Source organism: Pygocentrus nattereri, chromosome 22 (genome assembly GCF_015220715.1).
Source record: "Pygocentrus nattereri isolate fPygNat1 chromosome 22, fPygNat1.pri, whole genome shotgun sequence".
Taxonomy (NCBI): domain Eukaryota; kingdom Metazoa; phylum Chordata; class Actinopteri; order Characiformes; family Serrasalmidae; genus Pygocentrus; species Pygocentrus nattereri.
Window position 1 is genome coordinate 18,363,857 of NC_051232.1, and position 17,244 is coordinate 18,381,100.

A 17,244-nucleotide genomic window follows, 5' to 3' on the forward strand; every position below is an offset into this window, starting at 1 on the left:
CATCCACAGCTACAGCAACCAGGACTACCTCTGCTAAACTTCCATATTCTGTAAGAAGAAGCTTGCATTGATTGTATCTATAGTATTTGCAAAACCCAGCAGAAGATTTCCACAGCCTGTCTACTATTTGTCTATGCAGTCAAGGTTGAGCTCAGTTTTATCCATAGCTGTAAAGGGAAATGCATAATTAATTTAATTGAGTAGATATAACTATATACGGGATGCATGTATAAGACAAATGACTTGAGAATTTCAGACGTGAAACATTTAATGCCATTTTTGCCAAGCCAAAGAAGCTACTGGGTGCTTACCCATACGCACCATAGATTTATATATTTAATGTTCTGTTTCTGTTATTTTGGACAATAAAAATATTCTAAAAAATAAAAAAAGTTAAGGGGCATTCCAGATACTTAGCAGGTGCTTGAGGATCAGGTATTGTTACTCTGTACTTGGAAATCAGGTATTGGTACTTGGTATCAGCAGATACTTGAGGATTAGATATCTGTACTAATACTAATTTTACCAAATTTAGTTTCAAGTTTATAGGCACCTATGGAGCAGTAGGGTTAAAGGATACTTGAAGATCAAGTATTGAATCTCTGTATCAGCAGATACTTGAGGATCAGCTATCAGTACTCTGTATCAAAAGACACTTAAGGATCAGCTGTTGATCCTTGGTATCGGCCCTTTTTATCAACAAATATTCAAAGATCAGATATTGGTATCAGGTTGAGGATCGGGTATCTGTCCTCTGTTTTAGCAGACACTTGATAATTAAATATTGGTCCTCTGCATCGACAGATACTTAAGGATCAAGTATTGGTCCTCTGCATCGACAGATACTTGAGGATCAGGTATTGGTCCTCTGCATCGACAGATACTTGAGGATCAGGTATTGGTCCTCTGCATTGACAGATACTTGAGGATCAGGTATTGGTCTTCTGCATTGACAGATACTTGAGGATCAAGGTATTGGTCCTCCGCGTCGAAAGATACTTGAGGATCAGGTATTGGTCCTCCGCATCGACAGATACTTGAGGATCAGGTATTGGTCCTCCGCATCGACAGATACTTGAGGATCAGGTATTGGTCCTCCGCATCGACAGATACTTGAGGATCAGGTATTGGTCCTCCGCATCGACAGATACTTGAGGATCAGGTATTGGTCCTCCGCATCGACAGATACTTGAGGATCAGGTATTGGTCCTCCACATCGACAGATACTTGAGGATCAGGTATTGGTCCTCTGCATCGACAGATACTTGAGGGTCAGGTGTTGGTCCTCTGCATCGACAGTTACTTGAGGATCAGGTATTGGTCCTCTGCATCGACAGATAGCTGTCACTGTTTGGTGTAAGCTTGGTGGCGACAACACATATGATTTCAGGCAAATACTATACTAAATACTGCTACAATGCAAAGGGCTGGTATTGGATCTTATACTAAGTCAGCATTTTCAGCTTGGGGTCCAGGGGTCCACCTCACTGTCCTTGTGGTCCCTTCGTCTGTTCACTTGTTTAGTTGAGTACCTGTAGCAGCACTAGTCCTCTGTCAGATCTCCATCTTCATCAGGTCTTTTCATCTTTTCTTATGTCACATACTATTTTCTGTTTTCTGCATCCTTCTGTCTCTTCAGGGTGACCCATGATCTCCATGTTAATTTCCATGTCTCTGTCTCTCTGTAGGAGAAGTATCAGCAGGAACAGGAGCGGCTGAAGAAGGAGTGGGAGAAAGCTCAGAAGGAAGTGGAAGAGGAGGAGAGGAAACACAATGAGGAGGTGGGCCATCATACCCTGCTTCCTTTGCTCAGATGTTCCAAAACATGACTAATGTTCTGAAAGATATAGAAGATTATAGTTGTTTGTGTGTTATTAGCTTTAGCACATTGTGTTTGTCTATACCTGTAAAAAAAACAAATCACATTTTATGACCAATTAATGCAGAAATCCAAATACTTTACATACTTTTTCCTGACACAGGGCCAATAGCTTAATGATCCGATCCTCAATGTCTTGTATATTTTCCTGCTGTAACATGCACACTTCAGCTCAGAAAAGGCATGTTAATAAGTCCAGGTGTGTTCAAGCAGGAAAAACACAAAAAAATAGGAAAGGATTCTTCAGTACCAGGACTGCTCTACAGTTGTGGTGTTTTCATGCTCACCTGACAAGTAATTGATTCCTAATAGGAACGACGTATTCTGGAAGAGACCGTAGCACCGTTGACTCCACGCGCATCAGGTCTGTCCTCTCCCAGTGTGACAGAAGACCCGCAGCTTTCCACACCTTCTCACGACAACATTGTCCTCTCTTTGGCTGACTGGGAGAAAAAACAGGAAAAGCTGGAGAAACAGACAAAGAAAAATGTGGTAGAACACAGGTAACAGAATAAATACAGACACTGAGAATATGTGTGAGGTGTACACATCTTCAAAATGGTATCATCCCTGGAGGACAAAAAGACATCATTACCTTGTAGTAGAAGTTCATGTTTAGATATTTTTCCAAGTACTTTTGAACCATTTAAATTGGTCTGTTTGTTACAAAATTGTAACAGAGGGAGATCTTGTTGCTGATGTGTGGTGGGCTCCAAAAAGTCTGAGTGCTTCTATTTTGCATTCTTTTTATATACAAATTGTTTAATTACAAATGATCATCAGAATAACAATTTGAGTGAAAATTGCAATCTTGGAATTTTTTTGTTTTTGGTATGTCCCCCTTTTGCTTTAATGAAACTGCCACAAATTTGTTTTGATCAGTAGATAAAATCCACTCAAGAGTCTTCTGAACATGTGCTTCAGTAGAAGGGATAAGACTTTATAAAAATCCGACCTTTTGGTACAAAAGCATTAACGTGCCTAACTGTTTATGTTGCAAGTAGTATATATATATTTTTTTATGGTAATCTTACTTGTATCCACAAACAGCTCTGATCACAAAGAAGCAACTGCACCTGCACAGCAGAATGGCCAGAGAGCAGAACATCAGGAGAGTCAATCAGCTACACCACAACTACAGTTCATACAGGGTAACATTCCTCATCCACTCAAACACACAAAATCTCAATCATACAACTACAGAACCAGATACAAAAAAAGTTTTGACAGTAGGAAAATCCTTGCAAATCATTTTTGACATGTATTCAGTTAAAAACAGTACAAAAAACAAAACATATAATAAACAGTAATATATATAATATATGTGCATCACTCCATCTCCTGCTTTAGCCCAGAGAAGGCAGTGCTGTTTCAGGACATTGTTGATATATAGCTTCTCTTAACTTTTTACATTTAAATTTACTGCATTTGGCAGGCACTCTTATCCAGAGCAACTTACAATTTGATCATCTTTACACAGGTATGCGAAGGTAGTGTTAGGCGTCTTGCCCAAGGTCTCTTATTGGTATAGTGTAGAGTGCTTACCCAGGTGGGGACTGAACCCCAGTCTACAGCAAAAAAAGCTGTTGCAAGAGCTATGTTTACTGACAAGGGTTTTCTGAACTTTTCCCGAGCATATGTAGCGATATGCGTCACAAAAACGTGAGATTTTATTGCAGCTCCATCTGATGGATCGAAGCTCACAGGCATTCCTATTGGTGTTTGGCTTTGCACTTTATGCACAAAGATTTCACCAGAGTCTATGAATCTTTTAATAATGTTGGATTTTTTCAACTGAGCCACTTTGCGAAAAAATGTTTTTGCAAACCTCCCCTTACATTTCTCCTGTTCCAACTCTTTTAAAATATGTTGGAGGCGTAGTGTGTGGAGTTAGCATAGAAATACAAAAATTGGTAAAGTTAATTAGTAAATGATATTACATCTCTTTTTGTGCTGTTGTGATTAAATACCTGTGAAATGCACTTTACAAATCACTGCTTTCTGTTTTTGTTTTACTTATTGTCCCAACTATTTTCTGAAGACTGATTTAACATAGTGTTTGGTAATGCAGATGGGACTTGGAGCTCCAAATCTGAGAGCAAACCAGAATGGAAAAAAACAGCCTCACTGGACAGGAATCTGAGCCCTTCACAGACACAGCCTCCCAGGATGAGGAGGTGCGTGTTTGATGTGCATGTGAACATATGCATATATATCTGTTTGTTCTCAGCTTGGCTCTGTTATGTTCAGCAGCATTTGAATGTTTCTTTATTTTTAGCACATTGAAATATTTTGTGTTTGCTTTATTGTCTTGCAAATCACTGCTGTTGTATGCAAAAAAGTAAGTTTGAACACCCCGGTCAAATTCCATGTTTTGTTGATTTTCTATATGAAACTATGTTTACACATCATTTACAGAGAACACACTTAAAACTTACATTTTTCTACAAATTTCAGTGCCCAGCTTCTATTTATTTGCTGAGTTTAACATTTGCAAAAGCTGTTAATTGTAGAAAGAAAAGGAAATAACTGTGGAAGTTACTGTGCATTAAAATGTGCAGAGGTATGTTCTCTGCAGAGGACATGCAATTTGATCAGAGGTGCCCAAATTTTCTGTATACAACTGCAGGATAAATCATATTTCCCCCATTCATAAAAGTACATTTGTCAAATTTCATGTTTTTATGTATTAAGTGCTTTTTCATAAATATTAAGGATGCTATTAATATTAAAATGATCTTCACTATTATACTCAGTGTGAAGAAAAGGGGAAAAAATTAAGCATGCAAGCAAACCAATAGACTTGCTTGCTTTCTCATGTTTGTGTATGCTATGTGTATGCGTGTGTGCGTGGTCAGGACTGGCTCGTATGAAAACATTTTAGGGACGCACCCATCTCAATCACTTCCATCATCACAAGACACACTGCCCCCATCACCAAGCAGGTAGGATCTCTTACACATTTTAGTATTACATAAAACATTGTCAACCAATGTATTCTGTACGTATATGGGAAATGTAAATTATCTGTGAAATATTACAATTACAACAAAAGTTGAATTCCGTATTTCTACCGGTAAGAGGACACGACTCCCAACAATGATCTTACCATTTTAGTTTGCTTTAGATAAGAGCTAAATAAACTCTCTGGACAAAAAATGAGTTGCATGTATAATTTCTTCTCTGATACTTAACATTTCTATTCATATTAATATTCATACTCAAATCAAATAGTGTAATAATGAAAAAAGTATAAGCGGTTAAATTAAAGTAAAAGTGAGGTCATGTTTAATGTTTAATGTTTTTCCATGTATGACATTTATTTTTAAATGTTCGCTTTGAAACCTAACTTTATCCCTTAGAATTTGGTAGACTCGTTGTTACTGTGCCTTTAAGACCCATGTACACTATGCGGCCAAAAGTATGTGGACATCTTTCCTAATTAGAGTTGAGGTGTCTCAGTAACACCTGTTGCTAACAGGTGTATCAAATCAAACACATAATCATGAATCTCAGTGTAAAACACTGGCAGCAGATTAGATTGTACTAAAGAGTTTAGTGTCTTCAAATGCAGCACTGTCACATAATCCTGTCTACTAGTCTCTTGAGAGTTCCTGCCTATTGTAGCCCAAATTTCCACTAACTTGGTGTGTTCAGAACACATAGACACTCCCGTCTTCCAGGATGACAACTGTAAGGTGTCTCAGACTGGTGTAATCTTTGCCTGACAGGATTGGTGCTGTTACAGCAAGAGGACTCATTACCAAGTGTTAGACAATAAATTATGCATGCAACTAATTTTTTGTGCCCAGTGAGCTCATGCAAATATTTACACTTATTTTGCAGGTCTCATTCAGTTATGTCATGGCTATGTTAAATAAATTAATGCAGTATTTTTTCAGTCTTATGCTCACTGCATCTCATATATGGGTTATAACCTGAGTGCATTAAAATGCAAAAAAGTTAAAATGATCGCTTTTTGGTATCAGTGTCTGTTGTTACAAGGTGTTATGCATTTTAGTTGATGTCTTCTGCGCTTTGTCTTGTTGTGCATCAGTGTCTTTCCACTGTGCTTATGTTCAGTAATTTGTATATTTATCATGTGCCATGTTGTCGTAGCACCCAGATTGTAATATTATTGAGGCTGATATATTAGCTTCTAGCTAGAGTGTTAGATTGATATACTATAAAGAACATTTTTGTTTAAAATATTGTATTATTGTGACTAATGGAAGCATTAACATATTAACATATTAACATATAGGGACATTTTTAGCCACGTCTGATTTCTGCAAATATACAGTACGATGTAATACAGAATGGTGCTTCAAGGGTTTTTAATAAAGAAAATGGTTCTATAGAGAACCATGACCACTCAAAGAATCTTTTGCACAATTGAAGGGTTCTTTGTACAACCCCAATTCCTATGAAGTTGGGATGTTGTGTAAAACATAAATAAAAACAGAATACGATGATTTGCAAATCCTTTTCAACCTATATTTAACTGAATACACTACAAAGACAAGATATTTCATTCACACTCAGCAGGGTTTTTTTCTTTAGTTACAAGCTTGACACCATAGATAGACAACAATAGAAGAACCATTATGGGTTCTAGAAAGTGGCATTTTCAAAAAGGTTCTTTGTAGAACCGTCCATGGCACATTCTCCATCAGTCTGAAGAACTCTTTCGTGATGCAAAGAAACCTTTAGTCGTGCAAGGGGGTCTTTGAGTGGTCATGGTTCTTTATAGAATCATTATCTTTACTAAAATCCCCTTGAAGCACCATTTTGTTTTGTATTGTACTGTATATTTTATCAAATTGCATTTTGAATTGTACATTGTTAAACCCCTAGTAACAAACTTACTGTACTGTACAATAATGTGACTAGCATATTAGCTTGTGGCCAGTGTGTTAGCTTGTGGCTAACATATTAGCTTCTGCCTTTAGATCAGGACAGTAAAGCACAGCTTTTATTTTAAAAATTGCACTTTCATGACATCGAATGCTCCAATAAACTGAAAATAGACACATCCACATGTTAACATAAGGCATGTTTCCAGTTGCTTCTTCAAATCATATTATGTGAAATCATAAAGTAATTGGCATATTAGTTTGTGGCTAGTGTGTTACGGACTAATATGTTAACTTGTGGCAAGCTTGTGTACCTTGGGCCTAACATGTTAGCTAATGGCTACTGTGTTACCTTGGAGCCAGCACATTAGCTTGTGGCTAGAGCATTAGAGAAGGACACTAGAACAAATCCCAAAACACCCATTATCATTTCTTTTATCATTTTAATAAAATGTGTAAGCTTTTCCTTTCAGGCCATTATACAACGCTTGAACTTTGCATGCAAAGTTAGTCATGCTGTGATACACATTTGTACAAAAAATTTTGCGAATCCTTTAGAATTATCTGGATTCTTGCATGAATGTCCCTCTCTGGCTCTCTGTGATCTTCAAATGGAATAAAATGAAAACAATCTGTGCAGTGAAACACCCACATACACACTAGAGCCCAGTTACAGTTCCCCCAACTACTCCCCGGGTGCTGTGGATAGGGCTGCCCACCGCTCTGGGCTCTAGTGTGTATGTGGGTGTTTCACTGCACAGATTGTCAGGTGCCTTGCTCAAGGGCTCTTCAGTCACGTCCTGTTGGGTCAGGGGATCTAACCAGCGACCTTACGGGCACAAGGCTGGTCCCCTAACCTTCAGCCTATGACTTTCATATCAGATATGTTTATATTCAGATACCTAGCAAGGACTCGCTGACATTAGCAGGCTATTTGAGTCGCATTAACTAGCATACTAAATTATAGTGGACTGGAATCACACATTTTTAGCAGTAAACACAGATCATCAGATAAAATACTTAGAGTAGATGACATATCCAAACGAATGCCAACAAGGTTTGTAGAAAATTAGAAAGCAAAACACTCATTTTATCACCGGTTGTGGAGTTTTGTGGCTACCTTCGCATTCCATGCACACGCCATACGGACAGCCATTGCCGTGGAGACTTGATGGGCAAATGTTGCTGCAGAACGTTGCGTCCAACAGACTTTGCGTTATGCACACACTTCAGAACGGAGTAAAACAACTATACACAATTTCCCTGTAACAGTATTTAGCCAACTTCTCGAGATCTGAGCTAGAGCAGTACTTCTGGTTTATTTACACCCCTTCTCTCTGTGAACTATAAACATAAAGAAAACGTCACTGCTACAGGCAGCCATTTTAGACAAAATTGGGACTGATCTTGGATCAGAGTCCCCCATATTTACTGTACCACAAATACTGATTCTAGATCAGCACTTCTGCTCCTGAGGTGGTTTGTGAATACAGACCCCGTTGTCTAAAGTGGCTGCCCACATTTTGGTTAATTTCCGTGGTTCACAGTAAGTCTATGTGAAAAGTTGGGTTCATTCTTTTTTGGCTGCTTATAAAGAATTTTTTTTTAATATATGGTTTTATAAAGGTTTTCAGATGAGACTAACAGTATGACATTCCCTCATTATTTGCTGTGAAAAAAACATTTGCCAAAGGTTCTTGGTAGGAATTTATACTTAAAACAGTCTTTTATTGTGTAACCATTTATGTTTTGTCTATTGATTAAAAGAGATGTTTTCCTAGGCCTTACAGGAGCGTTGTATTGTTTGGTGCCCTCTACAGGTCAGTGAGTGGTAAGAAGCTTTGCTCCAGCTGTGCACATCCACTGGGTAAAGGAGCTGCTATGATAATTGAGACTTTGGGGCTCTACTTCCACATCCAGTGCTTTAAGGTATGTGTAAGTGCGTGTGTTGAATGAAATTGGGGAAAGTTTACTTAGATAGACCTTTCCTAAATGGAGTTCTTGGAGGGAAAAGGGGGGATTGACAAAGTCATTTAGCGTGGTTTGATCTAAAACGGTTCATTGTAGACAAACTTACTGACTCTGATTTCTTTACAGTGCTGGTAATAGGAACAAGAGAGCCGCAAAGTATAGCTGTTTTATTTACTATCCAAAAACACAAGTGAACCCTCATGTCTTCATGTTTTACTGTTTTTGGCATATTATTATTTAGTGTATATGTGCGTGCATGTGTGTTTGCCTATGCAGGCTTAAAGGGGCACTCACCTACTCAGCTCTTGTGGCATTGCCACAGTAGTCTCTAGAGTAAGATTTTCCAGATTAAAGACCAGAACAACTGCCCTCAGATCATGCATCTTGAAGGTGGAAGGAACTTTTAAAAAACTTCAAGCGCTTTAGGGGCAGATGCATGAAGATGGGCTGTCTGATTTTTTCTTTCACACTAGCTGTCTAAAGCAGAGGGAGGGCAGGTGGTCAGCATTACTGCTGGGAAGTCAAACATCACATCTGTATTTATTAGTCACTACATCAGAGGTGCACAACTCTGGTTCTGGAGGGCTGGTGTCCAGCACAGTTTGGAGGTTTCCAGACTCAAACACACCAGTGTATGCAATGCTGCCCTACAGAATATGACATAACATGGCAAATAACACATTAAATGCTAGTTTTAGGTGCCCTTTTCACAGTCTACCATCAATGAAATGCCTTTGTGTGTTGTGTGTTGCAGTGTGGTGTGTGTAAAGGGCTACTCGGTGACACAAGCGCAGGAACTGATGTTCGGATTCGAAACGGAGTTCTCAACTGTCAAGATTGCTATATCAAATCACGTGGTGAGTGAGCAGAACATTGTACTTGTTTATTTCACTTCAGTCCCATTACGCATGAAAATTAGTTCCTCAACTGCTCAAACACAAAGGCTAGTCCTGTGGGGATAGACATGGCACTAGAGCAATTGCCATGCTGTTTTTGTTTCCTCTCGACTTGGTCAGCTGCATCAGACAAGGCTCGTCTCCTGGGCTTGTGTGCAAAACAAGCCATGGCCCAACTTGTACTGAAGCGTGAATGACTGTAATATTTTCCAGCACATAAGACACAAAGGACTTAAGATATTCAACAAAGCTAAACTTGGCTTCTTATTCTTATTCACCTTAAATGGTCGAGCAGTTAGATTCAACCTATTACAGGTTCCAGTATTGAACTGCTGCTCCATTTAATGTGGAACAGAAAAAGCAGCATGTTTTTCCTTTTTTTCCACACTTCTTGGCGCTTTTTTTAACTGGCCTTCCACATCTGATTGCCATGATTCAATCATCATAAAGTCAAGACGTAATAACAAAAAAGATATTTATTTGTATTCAGCCAGCACGCTCTGAAGTAATCTAGCGATTGTAAACCAAATCAAAAAATGACAGTTGCTTTAAAACCTGGCAAATCTTGGGGCTCTGAAACATGATTGTCTCCTGAAAAACTGAAAAAACATCCTCACATCTGACTACATTTAGAAACGGACTGCTGGAGCTTCATTCCTTATACCACGTTTGTGTTTCTAAGTGGAAAAGGAAACATTGTTTTGGAGAAAAATACACCTTTATATTTTTGCCATGTTTTTGTCCAGAAGTACAGGCTCAAACCTGTCAATATAGAATGGAAATTAAGTACATACTATGTAATAATTTCATATAACAGTATAGCAAAATTAATAACATAACCCTCTAAATGTCCAAGCATTAATTCTGTTGTCCTGAATGAATCTTTAGAAAATCAGGTAGTAAATTAACAAGTTAAGCCTTGGTATTGAAGACTTGATTTTTGGGTCTCAGTGTCAACTCAGTCTTGAGTTGATATTAGCCCCCTTTAGACTCCATCTGGACTTGTATTGCTTGAAGCACAGTCGGAGAAAAGATATGGGTTAAAAATCACCGTTTCACAAATAGTAACAAACAGTACCATTAAAATGTATTAAAATTATGGTCTTTCAAAAATATTATGTGTCAAATTTCTGTTCCATGTCTGAACAGCCAGATAAATACATTCCACCTACTTATTTAGAGGGGCTCAATGTTTGTGGCAGCTGACTGATCAGTGGCGCTGAGAGAAAAAGGAGAAAACTCAGAGACAGAAAAAAGCGACTGCAACTACACTCACCACAGAACACGTTAGATTTCAGCTTTCATTCTGGTTTCTCAATTTCGGATGCTCTTAGATATCCTCTCACTGGGCCTCATTTTAGCATCAGTTAGCTGGAACCAAGCTTGTGCTGTTGACCTGCTAATTAAGCTATCATTAGCTTAGCCAACACACATTCCAGATACCGCATGTTTTGGGTTTCTCTCAATCCAACACCAGTGACTGAACTCAACACAAGTGACTGAACTCAACACAAGTGACTGAACTCAACACCAGTGACTGAACTCAACACCAGTGACTGAACTCAACACCACTGACCGAATTCAACATAAGTGCCTGAACTCAACACAAGTGACTGAATTTAACACAAGTGACTGAACTCAACACCAGTGACTGAACTCAACACCAGTGACCGAATTCAACATAAGTGCCTGAACTCAACACCAGTGACTGAACTCAACACCAGTGACTGAACTCAACACAAGTGACTGAATTTAACACAAGTGACTGAATTTAACACAAGTGACTGAACTCAACACCAGTGACTGAACTCAACACAAGTGACTGAATTTAACACCAGTGACTGAACAACACCAGTGACTGAACTCAACACCACTGACTGAACTTAACACCAGTGACTGAACTCAACACCAGTGACTGAACTCAACACCACTGACTGAACTCAACACAAGTGACTGAATTTAACACCAGTGACTGAATTTAACACCAGTGACTGAACTCAACACAAGTGACTGAACTCAACACCAGTGACCGAATTCAACATAAGTGCCTGAACTCAACACCAGTGACTGAACTCAACACCAGTGACTGAACTCAACACAAGTGACTGAATTTAACACAAGTGACTGAATTTAACACAAGTGACTGAACTCAACACCAGTGACTGAACTCAACACAAGTGACTGAATTTAACACCAGTGACTGAACAACACCAGTGACTGAACTCAACACCACTGACTGAACTTAACACCAGTGACTGAACTCAACACCAGTGACTGAACTCAACACCACTGACTGAACTCAACACAAGTGACTGAATTTAACACCAGTGACTGAATTTAACACCAGTGACTGAACTCAACACAAGTGCCTGAACTCAACACAAGTGCCTGAACTCAACACCAGTGACTGAACTCAACACCAGTGACTGAACTCAACACCAGTGACTGAACTCAACACAAGTGACTGAATTTAACACCAGTGACTGAACTCAACACCACTGACTGAACTTAACACCACTGACTGAACTCAACACCACTGACTGAACTCAACACAAGTGACTGAATTTAACACCAGTGACTGAATTTAACACCAGTGACTGAACTCAACACCAGTAACTGAACTCAACACAAGTGCCTGAACTCAACACAAGTGCCTGAACTCAACACAAGTGCCTGAACTCAACACCAGTGACTGAATTTAACACCAGTGACTGAATTTAACACCAGTGACTGAATTTAACACCAGTGACTGAACTCAACACCAGTGACTGAACTCAACACCAGTGACTGAACTCAACACAAGTGCCTGAACTCAACACAAGTGCCTGAACTCAACACCAGTGTTGCAGAGTCAAACCTGAAACGCAATGTGTGCCACTGTTTGGGTCTGTAACGCAGTTTCTCTCTCCTAACTAGCACTACTGTTAAACATTTAGCAGTTGTTAGATGGATGATTCGAAATTGGAAAAGTGCATGAAGTTGTGGAATAATACAAGCCAACTCTGATTTACTCACAGATCTGACCACTGTACATTAGTGAGATCTGAACACATGGAGTTAAACTTGTCTTTCAGTGCATTAATAGACAACATTCATATTTTAATGCCAAGTAAAAACGGGGCCATAATTATCCTTATTACTGTAGCTCACCTACCTACCTGCAGAGTTCAGTTCTAACCCACGTTTAATACAGTGAAAAGATTTATTAGTTGGATCAGGTGTAACAAATCAGGGTTGTTTGGTGACCAATACTTTAGACAAATTCAGAGGCATTCTGCATGTGTACACTGCCTTACAAAGCTTGTCTTTTCCCACAGCTGCTGGCCAGCCAACCACCTTGTGACGCCTTTGCCAAGTATACCGAAGCCTGGACCATTCCAGCAGAGAAGACATGAGTTGATGTTTCACTTCTGGAGCGATTTCCATAAAGCACAACACACAAATCGCCCTGTGACTCAAAAGGATTAAACTGGAACTCTATGGAGCGTTCGATGATTCTTCTGGGCTTTAATATTAATCTGGAAATATGTCATTCTGACCATTAGGCGCATGAGGGTACATCGTGGTAACAAGTATTAAACCTCACATTAACTTGTTGTACAACGTGGAGCTTTCCATTGGACAGCCTAGATAAATTAGCAATAATGATACCGACCCGCGTTTTGAACGAGAAAGGTTCCCCTAAAATAATAACTAACCTCAATATTGATCAAGTTGCACAAAAAGTAGAGGTATCATTTAGTTATCTCAGCAGTTTTGCACTTTTGGATCTTCTATCCATGATATTCAGCAGTTATTGAAGGACAATTTTAACATTTTCTCCAAAAGAATCCCACATTTTCCAGTTTCACACAATTTGTTTTTAGTTTTAATTGTGTTTTTGGTGAAATGTGTGCTTTTAAAGTAATACGTAGCACAAAAATGACCTCTTTTAGACTTCCATAGGGCTGGGCATAGAAGGGAATCCAGTTAAGGGTTTAAAATAATCTTGTATCGGGTTATCTGTATTTTTCAAGGAGCAAAGCTGTTCCTTAGCTGTTCTGAAACAGAAATGTCTATTTGAATTCTGTCTTCAAATGTAATGATGTATGTGTACAAACAAAAAACACAGCTGTCCAGGCTGTGGTCGTTTCTGTGATTCTTTATGGATGTGAAAAATAGACAATAAAAAAGCAGGCCAGGAAAAATACTGATGCCTTTGAACTTTGGTGTCAGCAAATACCTTTGAGAGTACTTCTGACTCCAAACAAGAAAACCACATGGATCTTTGACCAAATCAAGCTTTACTGCTCAATCACCCAGAACGTAAAACATAAAATAACCATTTTTCATTTCAAGTTTGAGCCATTGCTGGAATGTACTTGGTATTGTTTTTATTGTTACCTAGTACCTATTGATAGCTAGCATTCTGCCTGTGAGTTTCTGAGAGGGAGTGATCTTGGGGTGCTATCAATGCTCTGTGGAAGCCTATGGGAGGTCAGTTTAGGAACCACATTTCACAAAAACGGCATGCGTAAAACTGTAAACTGAAAAAAATGTTTGCTACTTTGGGGGGAAACACCCTTGATATTCAAATGACTGTATAACAGAAATGAAAGATAAGCGTAATAAGCAATGGTTATCCCTTCACCCGTTAGCTTTGAACCTTAGGAAGTCATTGAGCCTGTTATTATTGTTAATATTCCCGGCCTGCCTACAGACATCCTGCGACATTTGGTTTGATTTCTGCTGGAAGACGAGTGGGATTATAGCCTTCAGTGAGGCAAACTTTATTTTATCTTACAGCCTTAATAGTAGGCGCTATATGCTGCATGACTCTGCAAAGGGCCGGTTCTGAAGGGAGCGACTGGACATCTTTCATTATGGTTTAAAAAAAAGAGAAAAAAAAAACTTGTGTGGTTTTAAGTTAATTGCTGTGTTAACCCATTTTGAGTATTCTTCCTTCTCATTTTGTGTTTTTTTGTTCTCATTTGTGATCACATATTAGCCTAGCTTGCGGTTTAAAATGCATGACGTTTTGAGGTCTCACTTAAGTAGTGGATGACTACATTTCCATTTGGTCATTCTTTACATTGTAATTTTTCATTTTAGTGGCCATTTGGGGAAGAAGAAAAAAAATTTAGGCTGTTGTCTTAGTTTTGGAAATGTTTTCCTTTACAGACGTTTTCCTGTTCTGTTGTTCCAAACAGCTGTCAATCATATACATTGCTATGTTGTGCCTTAAGAATGATTGCACCTTTGGAGGAAAGGCTGTGTGGCTGTGTTCTGTATGCAACGTCCAGAGCTATTTCGTCTTGTTTTTATTTTTTTTCCTTTGCAAATGGTAAAAGAAATATGCACAAACTTCTCAATTTCTACCATTGTCTTTCTATTCACGAACCTTTCAAGCTGCATAACAAAACTCGTAATCGTTTGAATGATGTTTTATGCCACAGCAGGGCTCAGCATGCTCTCGAAAATGTTTTAAAAACCCAAATCCGTTTTTAAAAAAAAAACCTGAAGGAAATGGATAGATTGAGGTTTCCACATGCAGCAGTCTGTGTTGTCCGTCTTAACTGCGTAGGCTAATCTCTAATTAAGATGTAAGAATAATGAAGCGGAGCAGGATAATGTAGCCGAAAGTTTTGTTACTCAGAGGAATAATGGCCCATGTGTTAAAGCTCTGTATTTATTTTATCACCTTAAGGATGAATAGAAAAACCTGGCAACCCTTGTAATGCAGTGGGTTTTATAGCAAGTGTATGTTTATAAATAAACTATTTTAAATGCGCGTTTGGTGTGGGGCGTGTTTGTTTGATATGTCAACAGATAAAAGGATCTGTGTGATGATTTAGCTGTTCAATAGAAAATGTAACTGTTGTAAACATGCTTGTTTGCCTCTACAGGATGCCACAGTAGACCTGTGGTCACCAACCCTGGTGGAACATTATGGAGTTCTGCCATTCCTGCTCCAGCTAATAAACGTCTTCAGACGTTCTTGATTGGTTGGATCAGATACAGTAGTGTCAGGTGAGGAGGGGGAGCAAGCTAGGTTGGAACTAAACTATGCAGGACAGTAGATCTCCAGGAAGAAGGTTGGTGACCACAGCTCTACTGTGAGATTTTCCCGTTTGAAGACCCCTTCTGATGATGTATCTTGAAGGTGGGAGGGGCTTTTAAACAGCTACATCTTCTTCAGGGTGGATTTTTTTGTGTCAGGCACTTTTAATACAGCTATTGAATGCAAAGCTTAGCAAGTACCTAGACACTAAAAACCTGGTCTCGGGGGTCCATTTTGTGCTAAATAAATATATTAATACGGAGCCCCGCTGGTGACATCCTGTATAAATAAAATAATGCGTGGCCACAACTTAGTGAGGCGTTGGAACGAGATGATTAAATCATGGCCATGACTTAGTAAAAGCGTGGGATCTAGATAATGGCTTACCAACTCATGGCCACAACTTAATCATCTATTCCCACGCCTTACTAAATCGTGACCACGTGTTAGGATCTCGTTCCCACGCATTAATAAGGCGTGGCCACACATCACCAGCGGGGCTCCATATTAATCGCTGTCTTCTTTGCAGTTTCGTTTGCCGTGAGTCCGAGGTAACGGTTACATAAATGCAAGTTTAGTTATATGAGCTTATTACGGAGCCCCGCTGATGACATCCTGTATAAATCAAAATAATGCATGGCCACACCTTATTAACGCGTGGGAACGTCATCCTAATGCATGGCCACGACTTAGTAAGGTGCGAGAACCAGACGACTAAGTCGTGGCCACGACTTGGTAAGGCGTGGGAACGAGATTGCAGCTTACCAAGTCGCGGCCACACCTTATTAACACATCTTTATGGGGAGAAAAATCTTTTACGCATCTTTTACGTTACTGTGAGGAAAAAGACATCTCCCCGTATCGCGGGGAGACTAAATTATCTCGTTCCCACGCCTTATTAAATCGTGGCCACGCTTTTTTTTCCTTTTTCTACAGGATGTCCCCACCGGGGCTCCGTAGCCTACAGCTCGGCGTCCAGGCAGTCAGTACTGGGGTAACGCCACCCGTAGAAGTGGAAACAGAAGCCGCACGGTTATTCGCACCCTCTCACTTTCAAGACTCTGCGTTTTATTTTAGGAAAACACCATAAAGATTAAAGAATCACACGCACATAATAATAAGAATCACACGCAGGGCCGGCCCTTCCATTAGGCGATATAGGCAAATGCTAGGAGCGCCGTCTGTCCGGGGGGGGGGGGGCGCTCGCGTGCATGTTTTTTTTTTTTTTTTTTTTTACAAATGAACAAATAATAAATATGAAAACAAGCAAAGTCCACATAATCATAACTTCATTGTTTAATAATATTAGTCAAATGAATAATTATTATAATAACAACACACAATACCTATCACCCGCGCGCCCCCACTCCCGCCCCCGCGCGCTCTGCGCACCTCGTTACTGTTTCTCTGTGAGGAAAAAGACAAAAGACAGAGTGAGTGACTTCTCCCCGTAAAGAATCTGAAAGGCAGAAGTCCTCTGGTGCCCAGGGCAGAAAAAGGAGAAATGCGGAGGAAGAAAGGCGGCGAAAAAACAGAGTAATATAATATGGTGAATTATGTATGTTGTACAGTAAAAGTTCCCTGAAGAAAAATAGTAACTAG

At 39.4% G+C, this 17,244-nt stretch overlaps 1 protein-coding gene across 6 annotated transcripts in view; it reads left to right on the forward strand.

Moving 5' to 3' along the window:
* limch1a (LIM and calponin homology domains 1a) overlaps positions 1–15,372 on the forward strand; it is a 96,755-nt gene extending 81,383 nt beyond the window's left edge. For 5 of the 6 annotated variants that reach the window (XM_017709404.2, XM_017709408.2, XM_017709405.2 and 2 more), the window contains 8 exons: positions 1,689–1,781; positions 2,192–2,382; positions 2,930–3,030; positions 3,951–4,056; positions 4,738–4,824; positions 8,556–8,664; positions 9,461–9,563; positions 12,920–15,372. In XM_017709404.2, coding sequence (XP_017564893.1) covers positions 1,689–1,781; positions 2,192–2,382; positions 2,930–3,030; positions 3,951–4,056; positions 4,738–4,824; positions 8,556–8,664; positions 9,461–9,563; positions 12,920–12,945 — 816 coding nt within the window. In that variant the 3' untranslated portion in view covers positions 12,946–15,372. The remainder of the gene's footprint in view (positions 1–1,688; positions 1,782–2,191; positions 2,383–2,929; positions 3,031–3,950; positions 4,057–4,737; positions 4,825–8,555; positions 8,665–9,460; positions 9,564–12,919) is intronic. The other variant, XM_017709406.2, reaches the window with a different exon arrangement.
* The last annotated feature ends 1,872 nt before the right edge of the window (positions 15,373–17,244 follow it).